General features: G+C 44.7%; 1 protein-coding gene across 1 annotated transcript in view; it reads right to left on the bottom strand.

Moving 5' to 3' along the window:
- LOC117530101 (matrix metalloproteinase-17-like) overlaps nt 1-25,586 on the bottom strand; it is a 239,263-nt gene that overhangs the window by 25,123 nt on the left and 188,554 nt on the right. Inside the window, exons 9-10 of the mRNA XM_034193041.1 lie at nt 24,428-24,580; nt 22,566-22,823 (exon numbers count right to left, since the gene is read on the bottom strand). Of these exons, the coding sequence (XP_034048932.1) occupies nt 22,566-22,823; nt 24,428-24,580 (411 nt within the window). The remainder of the gene's footprint in view (nt 1-22,565; nt 22,824-24,427; nt 24,581-25,586) is intronic.

Here is a 25,586-nt window from a genome sequence, read left to right as displayed (position 1 = left end):
GAAAAAGCTACATATATAACTTTGAAATATCACTCGGGAGTATCTTTAACTTGTATCTATCAATAAAGACCTAAATTAGACATGAGAATAACAGTTAAAACATGAAACTTTAAAGTAAGAGTGTATCGCAGTTAGTGTCATCTCGTGATGAAGTTGCAGATTGTGTTCTGCCATCCCTGGTCAGAGTTTTGTTGCCCTTCATGTTCTTACTTTGGTAATGGGGATTCTTGCTCCCTTGCCTTTTCTTGTGATCAGCAAAAATGAGGGGTGTCAAACTTGTTGGCCTGCACTGGCAGCTAGTAGACCGCATACAAACACTGACTCCTTTTCTTTTTCTTCAATCTTTCAGTTGCGCTGCAAAATTCCACAGGTGGAGTAAGTATGTCTGATTTAGTTTACTGTATCAACATGGTGGTGCAAATGGGGGCCTCCATGAGGGGGGCCTGCTCCCAATGTAGATATGGAGGCTTCATTTTAAGCTCATGAAAACCCATTGATTCATTATGCAGGTAACTACACACTAACAGATGGTTATGAATGCTATATTCCATTTCTGCTGATACATGCCCCTGAATCCTACATACTGTACCTTAATCATTTGCGGAGTTTGCATGTGACGGCACTGATTAGATTAGATTACAGATTAGATAGAACTTATTGATCCTTTGGGAAGACTCCCTCTGGGAAATTGAGGTTTCAGCAGCATTGTGTAGCAGAACACAGGGTAAGAAACACACAGAGTATCAAAAGTGAAAATAATAAAGACAAACAGTTTGCAAATATAATTACACAATATAAATACCAGACATACTGATCAACACTGGTTTACTGGCTACTACTGTTCCTCTCATCCCCGACCTCTGTCTACCTGTTACTCCTCCTCCTCCCCGAGTGAGGAGTTGTGATGAGTAGAGATGTCACAATTCCAAAAATGTAACAGGCTAATGACATGAATGTCACATAGGTTCCGGCCCCTTCACACATAACACGAAAGACGCAGAAACCGGATGAAAATCTGCTAATGAAATAATGAAATGGGGAACCACAAAACATTCCACCTGCTGTCGGGAGGGACATGTGGTCGAACAGGCATGCACGATACCGCGGCAATGGTTTCATGCACCCTCGTGTTCGCGCGCACGAAATCAGTGCAAGCACGTGGAAAGTCATGTACACAGCAGCAGAGCAAAAATTAAACACCATAATTTATAATACTTGATTCCTGCTTTAAAGAGCGGATTTAGCTTCCGCCTAGACGTACACCAGGAAGTAATGAAATGACATGGATTACTGTTCTCTTTTATGTTTGACATTAATTACCTGATGCGTTCGGGCCGACTGGCTCCCGTCTCATGAACAGCCGGGGAAATCTCACAGTACGAACCTTGCGGGGGCATCGCGTGGGGTTTATTTCCCGCATGGCACGATATTCATCAGCCTTGCGGTGCGGTGACGCTCCAGTCAGCTGAAGCAATATGTGTTAATTTATTCCCACCTGAGGACAGCATGCTGACATCCGCACTTCACAGTACAGTTATGTGAGATCGTATCCTACAAGCCAGTACAGGTGTTCCCCAGCTGTGAGTTGCGAACACAGATATCTGAACAGCTGCATGTTGCAGGGGGACATGCCCACCTCTGTGTGCGGACTGTGCAGCTCACAGAAAAAAACTCACTCTCTGTACCTTCATTCTGTTAGTTTTATTCTTTGTATGTATTATTATGTGCCTGTCCTGCATCTTTCTGATGTCTGTGTTTGTAATGTAACACGTGGAGTGCACTGAGCCATCATTTCTGTTTGTCAGATTGGCTTGCCTCTACTGGTGGTTGTCTCTCACTGCAGTATTGTATCACTTCCTGTTCCGGAGCACAGCAGTGTTTTGCTGTATCTGTTAGCTGTTTAATCTGCGCAGTTAGATTGATCTAGATATCTAGATAACGATTTGTTTCCCAGTGCAATCTTCACGTGCCTTAACTAAAGCACTCCTTCTGCTGAATCACCTCTAAATTATTTACACATTATTCACTTTGCGTGTTTTTAGGAATCCGCTAGCTTAGCGCAGCTACTAGCTCTTAGCCGTTTAGCATGGCGGCTTCTCCTGTCTCTCCCGCACTTTTCTGCTCTGGGTGTGAAATGTTTAGTTATTCCTCGGCCTCCTTTAGCAGTAACGGTACTTGTAATAAGTGTAGCTTATTCATAGCTTTGGAGGCCAGGCTGGGCGGATTGGAGACTCGGCTCCGCACCGTGGAAAATTCTACAGCTAGCCAGGCCCCTGTAGTCGGTGCGGACCAAGGTAGCTTAGCCGCCATTAGTTCCCCTCTGGCAGATCCCGAGCAGCCGGGAAAGCAGGCCGACTGGGTGACTGTGAGGAGGAAGCGTAGTCCTAAACAGAAGCCCCGTGTACACCGCCAACCCGTTCACATTTCTAACCGTTTTTCCCCACTCGACGACACACCCGCCGAGGATCAAACTCTGGTTATTGGCGACTCTGTTTTGAGAAATGTGAAGTTAGCGACACCAGCAACCATAGTCAATTGTCTTCCGGGGGCCAGAGCAGGCGACATTGAAGGAAATTTGAAACTGCTGGCTAAGGCTAAGCGTAAATTTGGTAAGATTGTAATTCACGTCGGCAGTAATGACACCCGGTTACGCCAATCGGAGGTCACTAAAATTAACATTGAATCGGTGTGTAACTTTGCAAAAACAATGTCGGACTCTGTAGTTTCTCTGGGCCCCTCCCCAATCGGACCGGGAGTGACATGTTTAGCCGCATGTTCTCCTTGAATTGCTGGCTGTCTGAGTGGTGTCCAAAAAATGAGGTGGGCTTCATAGATAATTGGCAAAGCTTCTGGGGAAAACCTGGTCTTGTTAGGAGAGACGGCATCCATCCCACTTTGGATGGAGCAGCTCTCATTTCTAGAAATCTGGCCAATTTTCTTAAATCCTCCAAACCGTGACTATCCAGGGTTGGGACCAGGAAGCAGAGTTGTAGTCTTACACACCTCTCTGCAGCTTCTCTCCCCCTGCCATCCCCTCATTACCCCATCCCGTAGAGACGGTGTCTGCTCCCAGACCACCAATAACCAGCAAAAATCTATTTAAGCATAAAAATTCAAAAAGAAAAAATAATATAGCACCTTCAACTGCACCACAGACTAAAACAGTTAAATGTGGTCTATTAAACATTAGGTCTCTCTCGTCTAAGTCCCTGTTGGTAAATGATATAATAATTGATCAACATATTGATTTATTCTGCCTTACAGAAACCTGGTTACAGCAGATGAATATGTTAGTTTAAATGAGTCAACACCCCCGAGTCACACTAACTGTCAGAATGCTCGTAGCACGGGCCAGGCGGAGGATTAGCAGCAATCTTCCATTCCAGCTTATTAATTAATCAAAAACCCAGACAGAGCTTTAATTCATTTGAAAGCTTGACTCTTAGTCTTGTCCATCCAAATTGGAAGTCCCAAAAACCAGTTTTATTTGTTATTATCTATCATCCACCTGGTCGTTACTGTGAGTTTCTCTGTGAATTTTCAGACCTTTTGTCTGACTTAGTGCTTAGCTCAGATAAGATAATTATAGTGGGCGATTTTAACATCCACACAGATGCTGAGAATGACAGCCTCAACACTGCATTTAATCTATTATTAGACTCTATTGGCTTTGCTCAAAATGTAAATGATCCACCCACACTTTAATCATATCTTAGATCTTGTTCTGACTTATGGTATGGAAATAGAAGACTTAACAGTATTCCCTGAAAACTCCCTTCTGTCTGATCATTTCTTAATAACATTTACATTTACTCTGATGGACTACCCAGCAGTGGGGAATAAGTTTCATTACACTAGAAGTCTTTCAGAAAGCGCTGTAACTAGGTTTAAGGATATGATTCCTTCTTTATGTTCTCTAATGCCATATACCAACACAGTGCAGAGTAGCTACCTAAACTCTGTAAGTGAGATAGAGTATCTCGTCAATAGTTTTACATCCTCATTGAAGACAACTTTGGATGCTGTAGCTCCTCTGAAAAAGAGAGCTTTAAATCAGAAGTGCCTGACTCCGTGGTATAACTCACAAACTCGTAGCTTAAAGCAGATAACCCGTAAGTTGGAGAGGAAATGGCGTCTCACTGATTTAGAAGATCTTCACTTAGCCTGGAAAAAGAGTCTGTTGCTCTAAAAGCCCTCCGTAAAGCTAGGACATCTTTCTACTCATCACTAATTGAAGAAAATAAGAACAACCCCAGGTTTCTTTTCAGCACTGTAGCCAGGCTGACAAAGAGTCAGAGCTCTATTGAGCTGAGTATTCCATTAACTTTAACTAGTAATGACTTCATGACTTTCTTTGCTAACAAAATTTTAACTATTAGAGAAAAAATTACTCATAACCATCCCAAAGACGTATCGTTATCTTTGGCTGCTTTCAGTGATGCCGGTATTTGGTTAGACTCTTTCTCTCCGATTGTCCTGTCTGAGTTATTTCATTAGTTACTTCATCCAAACCATCAAAATGTTTATTAGACCCCATTCCTACCAGGCTGCTCAAGGAAGCCCTACCATTATTTAATGCTTCGATGTTAAATTTGATCAATCTATCTTTGTTAGTTGGCTATGTACCACAGGCTTTTAAGGTGGCAGTAATTAAACCATTACTTAAAAAGCCATCACTTGACCCAGCTATCTTAGCTAATTATAGGCCAATCTCCAACCTTCCTTTTCTCTCAAAAATTCTTGAAAGGGTAGTTGTAAAACAGCTAACCGATCATCTGCAGAGGAATGGTCTATTTGAAGAGTTTCAGTCAGGTTTTAGAATTCATCATAGTACAGAAACCGCATTAGTGAAGGTTGCAAATGATCTTCTTATGGCCTCGGACAGTGGACTCATCTCTGTGCTTGTTCTGTTAGACCTCAGTGCTGCTTTTGATACTGTTGACCATAAAATTTTATTACAGAGATTAGAGCATGCCATAGGTATTAAAGGCACTGCGCTGCGGTGGTTTGAATCATATTTCTAATAGATTACAATTTGTTCATGTAAATGGAGAATCTTCTTCACAGACTAAAGTTTATGGAGTTCCACAAGGTTCTGTGCTAGGACCAATTTTATTCACTTTATATGCTTCCCTTAGGCAGTATTATTAGACGGTATTGCTTAAATTTTCATTGTTACGCAGATCATACCCAGCTTTATATATCCATGAAGCCAGAGGACACACACCAATTAGCTAAACTGCAGGATTGTCTTACAGACATAAAGACATGGATGACCTCTAATTTCCTGCTTTTAAAACTCAGATAAAACTGAAGTTATTGTACTTGGCCCCACAAATCTTAGAAACATGGTGTCTAACCAGATCGTTACTCTGGATGGCATTACCCTGACCTCTAGTAATACTGTGAGAAATCTTGGAGTCATTTTTGATCAGGATATGTCATTCAAAGCGCATATTAAACAAATATGTAGGACTGCTTTTTTGCATTTACGCAATATCTCTAAAATTAGAAAGGTCTTGTCTCAGAGTGATGCTGAAAAACTAATTCATGCATTTATTTCCTCTAGGCTGGACTATTGTAATTCATTATTATCAGGTTGTCCTAAAAGTTCCCTAAAAAGCCTTCAGTTAATTCAAAATGCTGCAGCTAGAGTACTAACGGGGACTAGAAGGAGAGAGCATATCTCACCCATATTGGCCTCTCTTCATTGGCTTCCTGTTAATTCTAGAATAGAATTTTAAATTCTTCTTCTTACTTATAAGGTTTTGAATAATCAGGTCCCATCTTATCTTAGGGACCTCGTAGTACCATATCACCCCAATAGAGCGCTTCGCTCTCAGACTGCAGGCTTACTTGTAGTTCCTAGGGTTTGTAAGAGTAGAATGGGAGGCAGAGCCTTCAGCTTTCAGGCTCCTCTCCTGTGGAACCAGCTCCCAATTCAGATCAGGGAGACGGACACCCTCTCTACTTTTAAGATTAGGCTTAAAACTTTCCTTTTTGCCAAAGCTTATAGTTAGGGCTGGATCAGGTGACCCTGAACCATCCCTTAGTTATGCTGCTATAGACGTAGACTGCTGGGGGGTTCCCATGATGCACTGTTTCTTTCTCTTTTGCTCTGTATGCACCACTCTGCATTTAATCATTAGTGATCGATCTCTGCTCCCCTCCACAGCATGTCTTTTTCCTGGTTCTCTCCCTCAGCCCCAACCAGTCCCAGCGAAGACTGCCCCTCCTGAGCCTGGTTCTGCTGGAGGTTTCTTCCTGTTAAAAGGGAGTTTTTCCTTCCCACTGTAGCCAAGTGCTTGCTCACAGGGGGTCGTTTTGACCGTTGGGGTTTTACATAATTATTGTATGGCCTTGCCTTACAATATAAAGCGCCTTGGGGCAACTGTTTGTTGTGATTTGGCGCTATATAAAAAAAAAAATTGATTGATTGATTGATTTCCAGCTGTCATGGAGTTACTGGCCGGTGATCAGCTGACAGGCGCTTTGCCGCGCTGTGTGCGCTCAGACATGGCTGGCCGGTCTCCATGTGATCATGTCTGTACATACATATCAGCATTTCATGCAAGTGTGACCCACGCCACATGTGTTGCAGGGGAGGCGCAAAAGACACACACACCACATGTGTTGCGGGGAGGGGGGGGGCGAGCGTGACATATGCGCACGTGTGCAATACACACACAGGCCACACGTGTTGAGGGGAGAGTCGACACTCTGGCACCACATGTGTGTTGCTTGGTTTCGCCACAATCGTGGGGCACTTTGACACTTTTCACAGACAGGTCGAATGTGGTCGCCTATTGTCTACTGTCGTACCAGGATGTTGGATGTTTGTGTGTGTCACCTGGAATGTGGCCAACACCTGTTGCGAGAGGGATCAAATGGGCTCTCACAGGGCACTCTCTGTCTTTCGGCCGCTGGTGTGCACGATTAGTTGTAGCGTCAGGTGTACAAGGCGTTAGAGGAGGATCTGATTTTTCACGAATGGCATGCAATTCCTCCTTCCTGCGCTAGTCGGCTTCAGTCGTGTTATGTGTGAAGGCGCCCTTAAGGAGGTAAAATTATGTGAGACAAAGACTAATGTTTTCTGCTATTGTTGATGTTTCTGGTATTGTTGAGTATCATTGATGTAAATTAAAAAACAAAACAAATGTCTTGTCAAACGATGTTTTGTTGTTTGTTCTGTTTTCCACAGTATGAACATCTCTTATCGTATAATTGATGTCATTTATTTTAATAATGTATGATTTTAATTCTCTAGTACTTCTTGTAGGCTTTACTAGACAGCTCGCTAGCATGGCTAGCTAGCAACTTTTCACACTTAAAAGTAAATTAGTCAGTCTCCTTCATTAGCAAATGGTCTTGTGTTGGTACATGTATGAAAGGTCTTTTGTTTTTGGTTTGTCTTTAGTTTTTTTCATACCAGGGCTATTCTATGTAAATTCTATTGTACTTGCATTATATGCCCACCAGGTGGAGATACTGTTCCATTTCAAGCACTGTGGGACAGGAAAATCTGTTGGTTATAGTGGTAGATAAAATGGCAAAATCCCACATTTGATTTTTGTTGGACCAGGAAAGTTTGGACATTTCGAATTAAGGTTCCTGTTGATTGACAAATTAAAAAATAAATAAAAAGCTACTACCACTACTGTTAATTGGAATAAAACAAAAATAAACCAAAATTGTAGATGTGCCGAACTCATTTTTGCAACAAATATTTCACAAGCATATTGGATGTAGAAATATAAGTGCCACTAGCAAACCAGAAATTGTTATAAATGTCACAATGCAAGTTAAACTGTCTAAGAATTGTTTAAATTATTCTTTTTAAAACAACAACACAACACACAACAAAAAAACAAAACAAAAAGTTCCAAGAAATTTTTATCATTTACTACAAATTTCTATCTAAACTCCAAGGTGAGTGAGGTTTGGCTCCTTTGTAAGATGTTTAGACATAAATACAAATTAACAATTACAATTTTGTATAGTTATATTTCATAAAATGTCCAAAGTTTTTGAACAACACAAATTCAAAATGTGTTCATATAGTAAAATAAAAACCCACTAAATCCTCATTTTTAAAGGCAGTCTTAGACTTCATTCACATCAACCATGAAGAAATAAGCACAATATTGTGTAGTAAATCTGTCCAGAGTAGGCAGCTCTCAAAAACAGAGTGACCAATAAAGAAGAAGCCACCAAGACACCCTGACATCTCTGAAGATGTTCTGTGGCTGTGATTGGAAAAACTGTGCATAGTGCAGATTTTGTCTGTTGCACAACTTGTTTTGTATAACTTGAAGGTCAGAGTGGAACAAATAGGGATTTTTCTTAAAATGTGAAATCTTAGTTACAGTTTTTAAGAAAGTGAAAGAGGAGCCTTGAGTTTAGATTTAATCAGTTTTCTTGTATCAAAGTCATAAAAAATCACATGTACATTTGTCACATATTAAGGTGTGTTTACTGTTAGTTCAAAACTAATGAAATATTATGATTGTACAAAAATGGTTAATTGACATTTATTAATTTATTCAATTTTGTACATAAAAATCAGGACTACCAATCATTCTGTCCGGAACTGTACTACGTGACATTCTATTTTTGATGACATTTAGCGAGTTAATGAGATTAAACAGATAACAACGGGATGAAGTGGCTTTAGCTTTTCCCGTGACATTAAAATTGATGATGGTTTCAGAAATCATGGCTCTTTGAACAGCACGTGATGGTGAACTTTAGCCATTTATCTAACACTAGCGATGATTGGGGTGGGGTGTTAATGAGGTACAACGATGTTCATGTAAATGTCACTGGCCTTCAATTTAAAGTACTGAAAAGCAGGCATTGACAAGACCTTCAACAGCAGGCACGTTTTCTGTTTTTACAGCAAACTCAAGAGTGCATCATGATTGTTGGAATAAACAGAAGCTGCATAGTGTAGTTTTTGTTGTTGATCTGGATCAGAGTGTGACTATTGGAAGAAAAATGTGAATGCTGTCGGTTTGCCCCTTGTGTAATGAATAAGTGTGTTCACGGTCTCCATGGTCCTCAGTGATGCGACTGATTTTGTTGCATTCATTCCCACATCTACTCACCAACAACAAAACCATAATATTGTGTTAAACATAAGGAGAACCTGAACACTAAAACCAACATTCAACCTTCCTTAGAAGTACTTCGACAAAGGCATTCTCGGGTTCACAAAATGCCTAAAGGACAAGAGCACACAAACACATTTTCTCTGGATCCATCTCTGTGATTGAAAAAGGAGTGTGGAACCCTGAAAGACTTTTGTCATCTCAACTGCCTTTTTATTACCCACTCAGAGCAAACATCGCTGGAGCCAAAAACGGGCAAAGACATTTCACAAAACTCAACAACCCCTGTTCCCATGACTCTCAAAAATAACTTCATCATCACAGTTTTACAATTTAAGTCATAAAAATTCTTGCTCACCATTACAATTTTATTATTTAGTATTCGAATAAAGGATTCATCATCAGCAACAGGCTCAAAATTTACATTTTCTAAAAATGATTCAGCATTTTAATCCATTCAAGGGCTAATAGAACTGTTGTGTTTGTCTTATGAAGCCAAGGAAGTGATCGACCTTAAATTGTGATTGAAAGTGCCACAAAAAAAAAGAAGACATAAAATGGAAACAGGAAGACACAGCTTATAAACATTCCCCATCACAGATCCTGTTGGAGTAAAACTCTCCGTCAGCCACTCCCACACCTAAGAATGGTGAGGACCACTTTGAAAATCTTTGGGGAGCCCATTCAAATCTTTAATCTTAATTATGACCTACTCCTGAGACTAAGATGAAGTATTGCCATATTGAAACTTAGTGACACAAATTAAAAAAAAAAGAAGTAATTTAAAGCCCATGGATTTGTTTCACTTCTGGTTTAGGGATCCATGATGATACTATCAAAACATTGATATAAATGCTCCGTGTTGTGACCAGTTTGTCCATATTCATTTTTTTATTTTTGTCTGTTTCTGACAGCACCGAGCACTTTAAGTTGAGAAAACAGATCATCAACAGTGCGTGTTGCCTTGTGTTTCATTGTATAATGCCGACACAGCGGCAGCAGCAGCGCACCCGTGATGAGTTTTAAAACACATTTCTCATTGCTTTCTTTCAGATATGCACACAGTCTGTGTTTGAGGATGGCACATGTGATAAATCCTTCTTACCTGACAATCAGGTCACACTTTCCACACAAATACACAAGTTTTTCTTGTCATCACAGGTCTTCCTGCTCACACAGACTGTGCAGGCACACAGCCGGCTGGGGGGGGTGGACCCCCCCCCCCCCCCCCCCAACACACACAACACTTACAAGGTCCATTTGTGAAGACTTTTTTTTGCTTATAATAATATAATAATAATAATAATAATAATAATTAAATAAATAATAAACGTTTAACAACTAACAACAATTTAATCAATATTCCTCTGTATCCTAGTTTTACTACAATTCTGCACTACGTGTTAATGATGAGCCATATTTAAAAGAAATCTGTTGACTTGGGCAGCATGGTGACTTAGTGGTTAGCATGTTCAAAGCAATATTTAAGATAGGGCATAACTGCGTCTGTTTGTGGTTATATCTTTAAAATCTTGTTGGTTAGGGTAAGAGAAATCAGAAATACGAAAATCATAAAGGGTCTTTTGGTTAGTAATGTTATCAAACAGACATGTAGGTTGTTAGGTTCATTTGGGATAGGGTAAAGCCAAAGAAAAGGTGAAAGTGTGCAAAGAAATACTAATAGAACACAAAATAGGCAGTATGAATGAAGTAATAAATAGCTGGAGTACACACCACCACACTACAATTTATGTATGCATTCAATTAAATATTATATAAGCAGTATTAAGCACATAAATGTATCAATATTGTGAAACATATTGCATAGGTCCAACAATACGTATCATATCGAATTTTGAGCCACAATAGAGAGCCCTATTCTGATTACATTTTTAAATATTTTATATCATTTGAAACTTTATTACAAAATTGTAAATCAAAGATGTTTTATGGACCTCTCATGGTCCACCTACAGTACCTTCATGGCCCCCTGGTGGGCTGTGACACACACTTTGTGAACAACCACCCTCAATAAAATCTGGACAAATTTCATTTCATTCTCGACATTGCTGCTGCTGCCATTGAACTTCTTCATGTCTTTCTGCCTCACCATATCTCCTCTTGTGTGTATTTCCCCTCTATTCCAACCTTCACAAATCCCTTCTTATCTATCTGTTCTATTTTCATCACGGCCTGTCACCATGTCCCTCGTGCTCCCGTATCTCTCTTTTCTCTCACTGCCTGCAACTGTCTCCTCCCTCTGTTCATCCTGAGCTGGTGAAAGCAGCCTACAAATGGAGAACGGCCTTTGAAGGGGCTCCAGTTCCCAGGCCCTAAAGTCTGTCTATGAACGTTTCTGCATGCTAGATTCCAAGTTTACCCTTTCAGGCTGCACGGCGATAATGGCCAAGGTGGGGGCAGAGAGCGCAGTCTTCTTGTGCATATGTGTGCATCAGCACATCAAAGGCCTCTGGAGTGAAACCTCTGAGTCGACGGGCTCAGGCAGCAGAATGCAGAGCACAAAACACCTGTCAGACAGAGAGCTTCTTTGCATTCACATTCTGCAGGGGATTAGGGACACCCCGGCTCCCACTGAGACTGGTCTGAATTTCAGTGCACTGGTTTGTTTGTGTCATTTTCAAAATCTACATATGCCTCGGCATCATCCAAAGCTTTATCCAGACACAAAACATACCAATTGAAAGCAAATGTTGCAGAGTTTCTAATAAAGTACAAGACCATTTCACACTTCATTAGCATGCAAGTGGAGCAGATCACTGTGATTATCCAGCGTGACCTTAATTCTGTAAATTTTTATTTATACAGCCCAAAATCACAGAATGTGTCAGAGGGATTTCTGCTGTCCAAAACACATGATTCCAATGGACCTGGGAAGTCTTCACTCTCAGGATGCACCAATAAACACATCATGTACTACTATAAACAACAGATTCATCGTGCACCTCAGCAGCCTGAAATGGAGGAATTCCACCCCTGATGGACATTTAATGCAGGTACAATAGAATTTCACTAAGCGCTCTAGTTCATAATAAAGAGAGAAGAAAGTACTTTAGACTCTCTGAGGCCCCTTGGTGGTACTTACACAGGATTCCACAGAGTGAGGTGGGTTAAAAATCAACTTCCCCTGGACTGCTTCCCAGTCCAATGTTGTGTGGGCCCCGAAGAGGAGGTACGCTGGCTCACCACCACGGATGGCGCCCTGCTTGGAGTGCGGGCTTCAAGCACAAGAGGGCGCCAGAACCACTGGGAGGAGTGACAGCGTCCATCATCCTCAACCACCAGCTGTCACTCATCAATCTCATCATCACCATCACCATAAAAGCGGGCGGCGACTCCACCTCCTCGCCGAGAACTCTCTACGATACAAGGTAATCTCTCTGCTGACTTATACGTCGAATAATAATCTGATCTGTTTGCAGCTGTTTTTTCCTGGTGGTATTTCCTTGACTGGATTTTTCGGAGCTGCACGTGTGTATGATTGGAGGTGGAGGCTCTCCCTCCACAAGAATCAAGTAATCAAGGTTGCGGGTTGTGAGGATTCACACTCACTACCTTCTGTTTTTTCTGCCAGCAGTACCAGGGCCGACAACGGAGGACAGAGACCACCTGGGGACTCGGGGCTGGCGGCTTCGGTGTTCTTCAGGCCGTTGGTGGTAGAAGCGGGTGTGGGTCCGGCTCTTCGTTCATCTGAGGTCTCTATCTTCGAGCCTGCCCGCAATCCTCTTGTGTGTGATTGGCCGTACCTTTGTTTATTTTACGTTGTGTTCTTGTGCACATTAAATTGTTACTCCTTCCCTTATCCATTGTCCGTTCATTAGGCACCCTGTTGTGGGTCCGTGTTACGACACCTTCCCAACAGGATTTCTCGGCCATTCGTCATGGATACCGAGGGGCGTCAAACCACAGCTTGGAACAGCCAATGGGAGAACAGGGAGCGCAGGCGTCAGAGGAGGCGTGGTAAGTGATCTGCAGCAAATCCTTACCGCTTTCACTGCTCAGTTACAGCTGGTAAATGAGCAAAATGCAAGCCTCAATCAGAGGATGGAGGCTCTCACCGCCAGAGTGGAAGCACGCGAGTCAAGCGTCGCTGCAGTGTCTCCTCCTGCTGGCCCGGGGCCTAATGTAGATGTTCCACTGGCCGTTCAACTACCCCCCCCACCGTCCCCTGAGCTTACATAAGTCCTCCTGAACCGTACGGAGGCTGTGTGGAGACGTGCGCAGACTTTCTGATGCAGTGGTTCGCTCGTTTTTGCACAGCGTCCAGTCATGTACGCGGCAGACGCCACCGGGTGGCTTATGTAATTAATCTGCTTCGAGGTGAGGCACGCGCTTGGCTACAGCGCTCTGGGAACAGCGTCATGGCTTCTGACGTCATACGCTGGGTTTTATACGGGAATTCAAACAGGTGTTTGATCATCCCAACAGAGGCGAGACCGCCTCGACCGTGCTGCTGTCACTGAGACCAGGGGGTCGGAGCGCTTGGCCGATTACCGCTGTCGACTTCCGCATCGCGCTGCGAGGTCGGGTTGGAATGACGTCAGCGCTCCGCGCCGCCTTCATAAGCGGACTGTCTCCAGTACTGAAGGAGCATTTACTGGCTAAGGACGAACCGCAGACTTTCGACGGGCTTGTCACCTCTGGTTATACGCTTAGACAACCGTTTGAATGAACACCGTCGGGAGAGGCCGGGGGGCTGTGGCCGGGCACTAAAGCGTCCCTCTCTCTTCGGGTCTGACGGCGGGTGACGTCGGTCCTCACGCTCCATTGCCGGTGGGCTCCGTGTGGCAACAGCTCCCCCTGCTGACGAAGCTATCGGACACGAGCAGGGCTAAAGTGAGATCAGATATTAAACAAAGGAGACTGGCCCGCGGGGAATGTTTTACTGTGGCTCATGTGAGCACCTGTTAAAAGACTGCCCCAAACGGTCAAACACCAACGCCCGTCCTTAGACACTGGGCTAAGGGTGGGCCATAACATGTGCACGGGAAGTTCCCGCAAATCAGCACGAATCCCAGTGGTAATCCTGAGTGGGGATTTAACCCTTCACGCCCCAGCACTGGTGGACACGGGGTCCGAAGGGAATCTGTTGGATAGCAGATGGGCAAAGGAAGTGGGGCTCCCCCTAGTGGCTCTGCCTTCGCCCTTGACGGTACGGGCACTAGATGGCACTCTACTCCCGCTAATCACACACCGGACCCAGCCTGTGACCTTGGTGTGTCTGGGAATCACCGGGAGGAGATAGTGTTTACGTGACATCTTCTACCTCCCGAGTGATTTTGGGTTTTCCTTGGATGGTGAAGCACAATCCCCGGATCGATTGGCCGTCTGGGGTCGTGGTGCAGTGGAGCGAAACCTGCCCACCGGGAGTGTTAGGATCCTCGGTTCCCCCCGGAATGACGGCTAAGGAGGAGGTTAAAACCCCTCCCAATCTGACGGCGGGCCAGGGAGTACCATGATCTGGCTGACGTCTTCAGCAAGATCTGGCGCTCGCCCTTCCACCACACCGACCGTACGATTGTGCCATCGATTTGGTTCCGGGCAGTGAGTTCCCGTCCAGTAGGCTGTACAATCTCTCACGTCCGGAAACGCGAATCAATGGAAACCTACATCCGGGACTCCTGGCCGCCGGGTTGATCCGGAACTCCACCTCCCGATGGGTTGTGGTTCTTTTTTGTGGGGCAAGAAAGACGGCGGACTTCGTCCATGCATCGATTACAGGGATTGAACGAGATCACGGTTCGCAATCGATACCCATTGCCCCTCTTGGATTCGGTGTTCACACCCCTGCATGGAGCCAAAATATTCACCAAACTCGATCTTAGGAATGCGTACCATCTAGTTCGGACTCCGGAAGGGAGATGAATGGAAGACGGCATTTAACACCCCGTTGGGTCATTTTGAGTACCTGGTCATGCCGTTCGGTCTCACTAACGCCCCCGCGACGTTCCAAGCCTTGGTTAATGACGTCCTGCGGGACTTCCTGCACCGGTTGTCTTCGTGTATCTGGATGATATACTCATCTTTTCCCCGGATCCTGAGACCCATGTCCGGCATGTACGTCAGGTCCTACAGCGGTTGTTAGAAAACCGGCTGTTTGTGAAGGGCGAGAAGTGTGAGTTTCACCGCACTTCTCTGTCCTTCTTGGGGTTTATCATCTCCTCCAACTCCGTCGCCCCGGATCCGGCCAAGGTTGCGGCGGTGAGGGATTGGCCCCAACCAACGAGCCGTAGGAAGCTGCAACAGTTCCTCGGCTTCGCAAACTTCTACAGGAGGTTCATTAAGGGTTACAGTCAGGTCGTTAGCCCCCTGACCGCCCTGACCTCCACCAAAGTCCCCTTCACCTGGTCGGACCGGTGCGAGGCCGCGTTTAGGGAGTTGAAACGCCGGTTTTCATCTGCTCCAGTTCTGGTGCAGCCTGATCCTACTCGCCAGTTTGTAGTAGAGGTGGACGCCTCAGACTCAGGAATAGGAGCCGTGCTGTCCCAGAGCGGGGAGTCCGATAAGGTTCTCCATCCTTGTGCCTACTTTTCCCGCAGGTTGACCCCCGCTGAACAGAACTATGACGTGGGCAATCGAGAACTCCTCGCGGTGAAGGAGGCTCTAGAAGAGTGGAGACACCTGTTGGAGGGGGCTACGGGGCCTTTCACGGTTTTTACGGACCACCGGAACCTGGAGTACATCCGGACCGCCAAGCGGCTGAACCCCAGGCAAGCCCGCTGGTCCCTGTTCTTCGCACGCTTTGACTTCCGGATCACCTACCGACCCGGGACCAAAATCACGATCTGATGCATTGTCCCGGGTGCACGAAGAGGAAGCCAAGGTCGGGTTGTCGGACCCCATCGACACCATCCTTCCCGAGTCCACTGTCGTGGCTACCCTCACCTGGGACGTGGAGGAGATCGTCCGGGAGGCCCAGACTAAGAACCCGGACCCGGGAAACGGTCCGAAGAACAGACTCTACGTCCCACCAGAGGCTAGGGCTGCCGTTTTGGACTTCTGCCACGGATCCAAGCTCTCCTGTCATCCTGGAGTGCGTAGGACCGTGGCAGTAGTCCAGCAGCGCTTCTGGTGGGCGTCACTGGAAGCCGACGTCCGGGACTACGTCCAGGCCTGCACCACCTGTGCCAGGGGCAAGGCGGACCATCGCAAGACCAGGGGTCTCCTCCAACCCCTGCCTGTGCCTCATCGCCCCTGGTCCCACATCGGTCTGGACTTCGTCACGGGCCTCCCGCCGTCCCAGGGCAACACCGCCATACTGAACGATAGTGGACCGTTTCTCCAAGGCGGCCCACCTTCGTGGCCCTCCCGAAGCTCCCAACGGCCCAGGAGACGGCAGAACCTCCTGGTTCACCACGTCGTGAGGTCTGCATGGGATACCGTCGGACATCGTCTCGGATCGTGGTCCCCAGTTTTCCTCGCAGGTCTGGAGGAGTTTTTGTAAGGAACTGGGGGCCACCGTGCGTCGTCGTCCGGGTACCACCCACAGACGAACGGCCAGGCAGAGCGGGCGAACCAGGAACTTGAACAGGCTCTTCGTTGTGTCACCTCCGCTCACCCGGCGGCCTGGAGTAACCAATCTGGCCTGGATCGAGTACGCTCACAACAGCCAAGTATCCTCTGCCACCGGCCTCTCCCCCTTTGAAGCGTGTCTGGGCTACCAGCCCACCGTTGTTCCCACTTGTGGAGGGAGAGGTCGGGGTACCCTCGGTCCAGGCCACCTGCGGAGGTGCCGCCGGGTGTGGCGGGCCGCCCCGCTCTGCCCTGTTGCAGGCCCGGACGAGGGCCAAGGCCCATGCAGACCGCCGGCGTTCCCGGCCCCTACATACCAACCAGGGCAGGAGGTGTGGCTATCCACCAAAGATATCCCGCTCCAGGTGACCTCCCACAACTCAAGGACCGCTTCATCGGGCCGTTCCCCATCGCCAAGATCCTCAGTCCGGCCGCAGTGAAGCTAACTCTCCCGGCTTCACTGCGGATCCATCCGGTTTTTCATGTTTCCAAACTCAAGCCATACCACACCTCACCGCTCTGCTCCCCCGGACCCGACCCACCTCCTGCCCGGATCATCGACGGGGAGCCGGCATGGACCGTTCGTCGGCTCCTGGACGTCCGTCGGATGGGTCGGGGCTTCAGTACTTGGTGGACTGGGAGGGTTACGGACCGAGGAACGATCCTGGGTGAAGAGGAGCTTCATCCTGGACCCGGCCCCTTCTGGTCGATTTCTACCACCGACACCCGGACAAGCCTGGTCGGCGCCAGGAGGCGCCCGTTGAGGGGGGGGTCCTGTTGTGTGGGCCGCCAAAGAGGAGGTACTGCTGGCTCACCACCACCGGATGGCGCCCTGCTTGGAGTGCGGGCTTCAAGCACAAGAGGGCGCCAGAACCACTGGGAGTGACAGCCGTCAATCATCCTCACACCAGCTGTCACTCATCATCTCATCATCACCATCACCATAAAGGCCGGGTGGCGACTCCACTCCTCGCCGAGAAATCTCTACGATACAAGGTAATCTCTCTGCTGACTTATACGTCAAATAATAATCTGATCTGTTTTGCAGCTGTTTTTTCCTGGTGGTATTTCCTTGACTGGATTTTCGGAGCTGCACGTGTGTATGATTGGAGGTGGAGGCTCTCCCTCCCAAGAATCAATAATCAAGGTTGCTGGGTGTGAGGATTCACACTCACTACCTTCTGTTTTTTCTGCCAGCAGTACCAGGGCCGACAACGGAGGACAGAGACCACCTGGGGACTCGGGGCTTGGCGGCTTCGGTGTTCTTCAGGCCGTTGGTGGTAGAAGCGGTGTGGGTCCCGGCTCTTCGTTCATCTGAGGTCTCCTATCTTCGAGCCTGCCCGCAATCCTCTTGTGTGTGATTGGCAGTACCTTTGTTTATTTACGTTGTGTTCTTGTGCAACATTAAATGTTACTCCTTCCCTTATCCATTGTCCGTTCATTAGCGCCCCCTGTTGTGGTCCGTGTTACGACACCTTCCCAACATCCAATGCAGGTTACTTCCCCAGCCACGACTGGTACCTGTTTACAGCAGGTTGAACTTAGACTACAAATGGAGTGTCTTGTCCCCGAACACAGGTAGTATGAGTGAACTGAACCCAGGTCTATATATTGACAGCCCAATCTCTATTCAACTAAGCTAGTGGTTCTACATTTATAATACAAGTAAGAATCATGAAACATGGCACATAATAGTAATCTGTCCATTGTGCCAATGGATGGTAGTCACATGAGGTTTGCCTTGATATTGACAGTGGCGTGGGAGCTGTTTCTCATGCATGGGAAGGATGTAAATTTTCTGCACACCTCATCAGTAGTGCACCTTTGAATCATGGGGTGTTTCAGCCTTTCAACACTAGACAAGCTAATCAAAGGTGCCCAGCTACAGGGTGATCAAGCCTGATCCTGTGTACCATGCCCACTCATGAAACTTGCCTGGTTGTTTAAATGGTGCTGCGCATGGGACCATGCAGGGCAGGGGCCTCCTCTTCCATGAGTCAAGCCTAGAGCTGACCACATACCTTGCTCACCGTCCTCCTGGAAAATTCTGACCTGGATTCTCAAGTGGGGTGTGGGGTGGAGGGATTGGTGTGGGTTATGTTGCTGTTCTTTTAACCCATCAAGGGTCCTTCCGCCTGACCCATATCCACTGACTGCTTCTTTCAGCCGCTTCAGAGACTGATCTGACTGTCTGTTGCAGAGCCTGTCTTTGTATACCAAGGTGTTTCAACAACCTGATGGTGGAAGAAGCCACAAAGCCTCTGCGTCCCTTTTCAAACGGATAGACTTTTGCATTCCATCCTTGTTGTAGAGCATCTGCTGCCAGTTCTGTGTAGCGCAGTTTCTTGCACTCGTAGGCCTCTTTGGTTGAACTCTCTCATGGAACTGTGAGTTCTATGATGTAAAGAGTTCAGTGAGGGGGACCAAAGTACCAAGTCTGGCCTAAGGCTGGTGACTACAATCTCAGGTGGAAAGATTATTTGCTGGCCAATATCGACTATCATCTTTCAATCCCAGGCCATGGCTACCTGTCCAAATGTCAAAAAACAAGTTGAACTTTTATTGTACATTTCTCTGGCTGATTGCTAGGATAGGTTCAAATGATTCTTTGCTTCACTGCTCTTGGGCAGTCAGAAAAATCTCCCCCTAGATTAGAGGTTGCATGTTTGCCAACTTTAATAATAAATCCATCATTTTTTTCATTCATTGCATTTTGCTTAATTCTGATCATAAACTATGACAACCTTCTAGAACAGTCTTACCTTGGGCACAACTAACACCGGAGCTACCAGTCATCTGATGCTCTGGTAGAGCGTTACCTAACTCCATGTTTCTGTGAAAATTGTAATTATTTGCTCTTGAAAGCAACTGACAGCTTCATCATATGTTGAATGTGTTCAGTCATATGTTCATACACATTTTAATCAGGATAAAAGAGGGCAATATACAGTTTGCCACTTGATTATATTGTATCTGGACACTTTTTCACTCTGGGTGATAGATTAATTTAGGGTGGACAGCTTGTAATTTTGGAGTACTGAAAAAAGTAATAATACTACATATTTATCAGTCTGATGGACTGAGAGAAAAGGTGTTTTTCAGCCTGTTGGCCATGCACTTGGGGAGGAGCTGAATGAAGTATTAAATTCGATATGAAGGATTGCAAAACTGAATTTAATATTTCAGTCATGAAGGATTGCAAAAAACTCAGCCACATGGGGTGTGCAAACAGTACATTTTAAGTGCCGGTCCCAAGCCCGATAAATGAGTAGGTGTGTCAAGAAGGGCATCCGGCATAAAACCGGCCAAAATAACCATGCAGAGTAGAAATCAAATTTTCATACCGGATCGGTCAAGACCTGGGTTAACAACGACTGCCACCGCACTGTTCTGCGCAATAGCGTGGAACATTATTCTTGACCGTGCGTAATGGTTCCTGATAATTTGCCAGCAAAACGTGCCATTAATCGTAACAGGGGGTAAGAGGTTGCAACAGTTCCTGAGGACACCTGACGCCTCTGCCTCAAATCATCACATTCGTGATCAGCGGCCAAGAATGTGTACTTCATGGCATTCGTGAATTGTTGTTATGTGTAAACGCAGCATAATGAAGGCATTGTGTGAGACTGTTGGCAAAGAGAAAGTCTTTCATTTTGCTTTTATTTTACTTTCATTAAATGCACATCTGATAGCCAAAAAACAAACAAGCAAACAATTAGCAGAATATGGGCTGTAACACACGTATCTCGTTTTTTTGGCCTTGTGATAACTCACGTTTTGACTTTTCTATTTAACCCTTAGTGGTCTGGTAAGTAAAATCAACATAAAAAAGAGCAGTTTGACAAAAGTTTACAGTTGGTCACCAGAACAAAGACCAAGCCCTTTCTTAAAAGTCAATTTTGGATTAATGGCTTCGTCTTTGGTCGGCAGCCTTTTAGGTCATGGTGATGGAGTACTCTCTTAAAAGGTCGGTGAGCCTGTCTGATGCCTCAGACCATTTCATCAATTCCTTTTCCTGAGGTTCTGTTGCACCTTTAAACTAAAGTTCATTATTCCTGAGTGTGAATTTGGGCTTCCTTCCTCAATGATATAAAGTCTGTATGGCCTCAAGCTTCTTATGATTGCAGAATAGATTGTACGGTTGCTCGAGTTATCGTGACACTTTTTGAAATGGCTCGTAATGAGGAAGCTGATTTATGAAGATCAAAATTTGCACTCAGGATCCTGACTTTTAAACCCAAAAATGGTAAATAGACTGCATTTATATAGTGCTTTTCCATCTCAATCAGAAGCTCAAAGCACTTTACATTGATGCCTCACATTCACCTGTTCACACACCCACACTCACACACCGATGTCAGGGTGCTGCCATGCAGGGTGTTCACTACACATGTGGAGCAACTGGGGATTAAGGACCGTACCCAAGGGCTCTTAATGATTATCTGGGTGCTTTGAACCAAGAATGCTCTGGTGTGAAGCCCACCGCTTAACCACTAGACCATCCCCTCCCAAAGGCACTTGTTCTATGGGAAGGCTTGTAAATACAGCTAGAGGTTCCCCAATTAACCTGTGTTATGCCAATTACTTTTTCAGAAGCTCAAAAGGAATTTCACCAATTTTTGGGATCCTCAAATCAAGTCTGGGGAATATACGAATGCCATGCGCCACAGAACCTTCATGGGTTCTTGAAGGTTCATGAGAATAGCACCACCAGCGGACATCCTGGCCATTCCCATTTCTCGAAAGTAACCATCTATCTGCTGCAGCCATGTGAAATCTGGGCATCTCCTTGGCATTTTCTATTTGCTGTAGTCCTCAAAACTGAAGCACCTGCATACGGGCTCATGCACAAAGAGGTGCACCACATAGCCAAAATGCCATAGCTGATGCTTCCTCACAAGACAAGTGATACCCCTCAGTGTGTCTCACTAAGTTACTGCTTCTTTGATACAAAGTCACTCCAGTAGTACCCAAGAATCATCTGAAGAGACTCAGTACCAAACACATCTAGTCCTTGGCTTATGTCACTGAGGAGTATCCCAGTCTCACCTGAGGCATGAATGTCACTGCCAAGACAGAAAAATCTCTTAACATGTTTGATATTTTCACTGCACACAGATACACTTGTGATGGCCAAGTCCAGGGTTTCATTGAAAGCCTGGATCTTAGTCTTGATCCAGGACAATCACACGGAAACCCAAACACTCCTGGCCCTCAAGTGGTGCAATCAGGGTATCCCATTGATTTGACAAAGATCACAGCATCGTCCACAATTCAAGGTCAGTAAACATTTCCTTCACGACAGTCAGATTCTTCAAGGCTGTTTGACTGACAGAAAATCTGACAAAAAACTGAAATATATATCTTGCAACTATTATTGTGAAATAACAAGGTAAGCCAAGGTATCGGGCATGAGGTTATCCAGTGCAGTTTTACCCAGAGCTCTGTGGGGGATTTTCTGGTTCAGAGTTTCCTGTCTTTATTTAATGCAGTTTGAATTCTCACTCTGCTCCACTAGGATAAAAGTTTTTGGAATGTGGCCCACAGGCAATTTGAATTCATGACAATCCTATTGGCATAACTAATGAGATCTCTGACACAAGAGATCAATATTAAATTATTAAATTTCTCTGCAGAGTAACTTTCTTTCATCTCTGAGAGGATGAGAAGTCGAACACAGGTTTGTGTCTGGGACATGACCTTCCAAGAGATGGCAGGACACAAAATGGAACCAAATGTCCAAGCAAGCAGATTCCCCGAAGGAGATGCAAAAAGTTATTGCGGAATCTAAACCATGACATGCTCTGTTTTCCCTGCAGCCACAAGAACTGTGGCCTTAGAAAATGTGTCTATTACATTTATTTTTCATGGAACGCATGCACAACTAAGATAAGATGAAAGCCTTAATTTCTCAAAGCATCTCACCGTCAGACCACCTCATGGCGTCATCGAGATGTAGAGGCAGCCCCTTCCAAAGTGTATTGTCTTTAGGATAGCCCAAGTCCATACGTCGCAAGTGGTCGTCATAGCGCCAGTAGTGGTCGCCCTTGAAGAAGTAGGTTTTGTCATTGTGGAGCCAGACAAAGGCTGCATCCACGCCCTCTGTGGGCAGGCCAAAATCACTGATAGGACGTGGGTAACCCTCTTCCATGATATTGTCTTTAAATACCCAGTACTTTATTCCTGTAGAGGGGTCAGACAGGAAAACAACACAAAACAAATCACAACATCTACCCAAATCTAATTTTATAAATGCCACACAACACTATTTGAAAAAACTGAATGAAGTACTGGAAAAGATGTGAGATTAGTAAATACATTTCATAGGCAGTTGCTATGCAGTCAAGGAAAATCATGCAAACAATTTTATGTAAAAAAGTTATATACCTATGCATTTTACATGCATGTATACTATGAAAAGTATACCGCATTATTTATCTGATCACAAAGGTTCCGAAATACTATAGTTTGGAGGCTCTATGACTGAATGTTATGGAGTAAAACAGAAAAAAATAGTGGCAAAGGTCTGTTTCAGTTTGTACAGGGGTCAAAAGTAAAAGTTGCACCAATTTTAGTCAAAAGTGATCCAAATTGCTTGAGCTAATAGAATTAATAAATGGAATAGTTTTGATTGTGTTGAATGTTTGGTCTCCAAAGTAAAAGTCGAACAAGGACAATATCCATTGGATTGGATATGACATATGTCACCCTGTAACTTGATAACTAAGCATGATAGATGGTACTAACTATTCATTTTAAAAACCCTATTAACCAGTAATTTATATGACCTTTTACCAGAACTGGAGAAACTTTTCCCTGTATAAACTGAAACTGACCTTTGTCACAATTTTTGCAGTTTGAAACCCTATAACATTCAGTCATAGATAGTCCAAACAATATCTTTCAATATGGCTGGATCCCTGCTGTGTAATCCTTCACTGACCCCTACCTGGCTCTAGCTACCACTGTGGGATGACTATCATACATTTTTTGTAGGCAATGGTAGACTGAGGCAGGAGTGTTAGTGTTGTTTAGTCCCCTTAAGTGGTACAGAAAACTGCTATGGTAAAAGGAACAATTACCTTAAAAATGCAAACTAACGTGTATGAAATGTAAGAAAGGCAAAATCTGGCATATTTTTTAGATGAATCAGATTTTAATAAGTCAGGAGGTCTCCATCATCATGTAAAATATAATACAAAATGTATTAAAAGGAAACAAATTCATGTCCTTAAGGAAATTCTAACTGTAAGATTTTTATTATTATTATTATTTTCATTCACTTATGTGTTCTTCACGACTGAATGCCTTTGAACAAAATTTTGGATACAAGCCTGCTGGAAATTAAACATGTCACATTACACAAAATATGTTTAATCTACATTTTATACAGTGGGGGTTTCATGTACAACATCTATAGAGCCTCAACTTAATGAACGTGCATGCAGAAACTCCCCTGCTGTAAAGCAAATTTTAGGCTTAAAGCAGCACACTTGTGACTTCTGTGACGAAATTCACAGAAGTCTATATGTAGAATTTTGCTTTTTCTGTGACACGCCCACTGACTGGGTGTGTCGTCTGTGTACCATGTCCACATAGTCTCTGAGAGGAAGCCTGACATTCTCCCCCTCCAAAGGAAGAGTGGGCATGGCAAGCAACATCTCATTTTTAGGCAAAAATCTCAGAAATCTGTTTAATTCCCCTCCCAATGTCTCTGGGGTATTTGTTGCTTCAAACTTTAAAATCTTTTTTTCTAGTTTTAAATCAGCTGGTGCATTTCCTTGTACCTTTGAAGAAGATGATTTTGTGGTCCCTGGGCCTCTCATACACAGCATCCACACTGTCCAGATTGGCTGGTAGACCTCTCCAGAACCGATGGATTTGAACTGGTCGCAGAGACACCAGGTGCTTTTCTCGTGTTAGTCGCCAGAAGTACTTCCCTGTGAGTAACAGGACAGTTTGGCATTAGCAATACATCAGTCAGAAATCCAAACACAGAAATCCTTACACTTTGAAATGTTGCTGAAAGAGTTTGCCTCCTGCATGCGCCTGATATCTGATTTTCATCATAAAGTCGTCTCTTCTGGGATCTCCCAGTTGGTCCAAACGAAAATTAAAATAAATAAATACAAGAGCAGGTGACGGATGACATCCCGTTAGGACCATTTATCTTCCAGTTCCATTTCTGTCCCGCTCGACCTCCTTGTTGTTGTTACTGTTGGATAACTGATTCATGCAGTTCTATTCTCTGCAAATTAGTCCCAAAAAATGACTTCTGACACTGCATTCATATACTGGAAATATGCAGCACACTGTAAACCAGAAGCTCCATTATTTTCAATAACAGGACGTTGGAAAATTCTGCCGCTACTGGCTGTGAGAGCAGCAGCCTCACACTGTGACACTTGGTGCAATATGTGGCCATATAAAAAGTTTAATGGATTATGGACCATGCCAGTCATCCAAGAACATACATCTGTTGGAAAGCAAACGGTTAGCTTCACGACTTCTCCTGTAGACATTGAGAGGGAAGCAGCGCATGGTGACACTTTGCCCCCAGCTTCCCAAAAGAAGTCAGCCATTTTCTACCTCCTTCATTCGCAAAACTGGGATCACAGAAGAGGTCATTTATGATCTAATCACAGAAAAGGGGGGCAGGGCTCATTCCTTTAGATACGGGTTCCGTCCATTCAATTGTGTGTGTCATTGGTCTTGGCTGCGCGATTACTCAACACCAAATTGTTGCAGACCCAAGACACTTGAAATAATTGGTTCATGTTTCAAACCTTTCACATGACTTCAGAGGGCGCCGACCTTGATCTACTTTTTCTTGGTCAAATCCTGCAGGATTTAAATGTCATTAAGTCTCTGATTTCCTGTTCCTCTACTTTATAGCACCAATTCAACGGTAGCTACTGGTCCTGCAGGAAAGATGTCGTATTTAAA

This window comes from Thalassophryne amazonica, chromosome 17, assembly GCF_902500255.1.
Source record: "Thalassophryne amazonica chromosome 17, fThaAma1.1, whole genome shotgun sequence".
NCBI classification, from domain to species: Eukaryota; Metazoa; Chordata; class Actinopteri; order Batrachoidiformes; family Batrachoididae; genus Thalassophryne; species Thalassophryne amazonica.
This window is presented reverse-complemented; position numbering and strand designations above follow the sequence as displayed.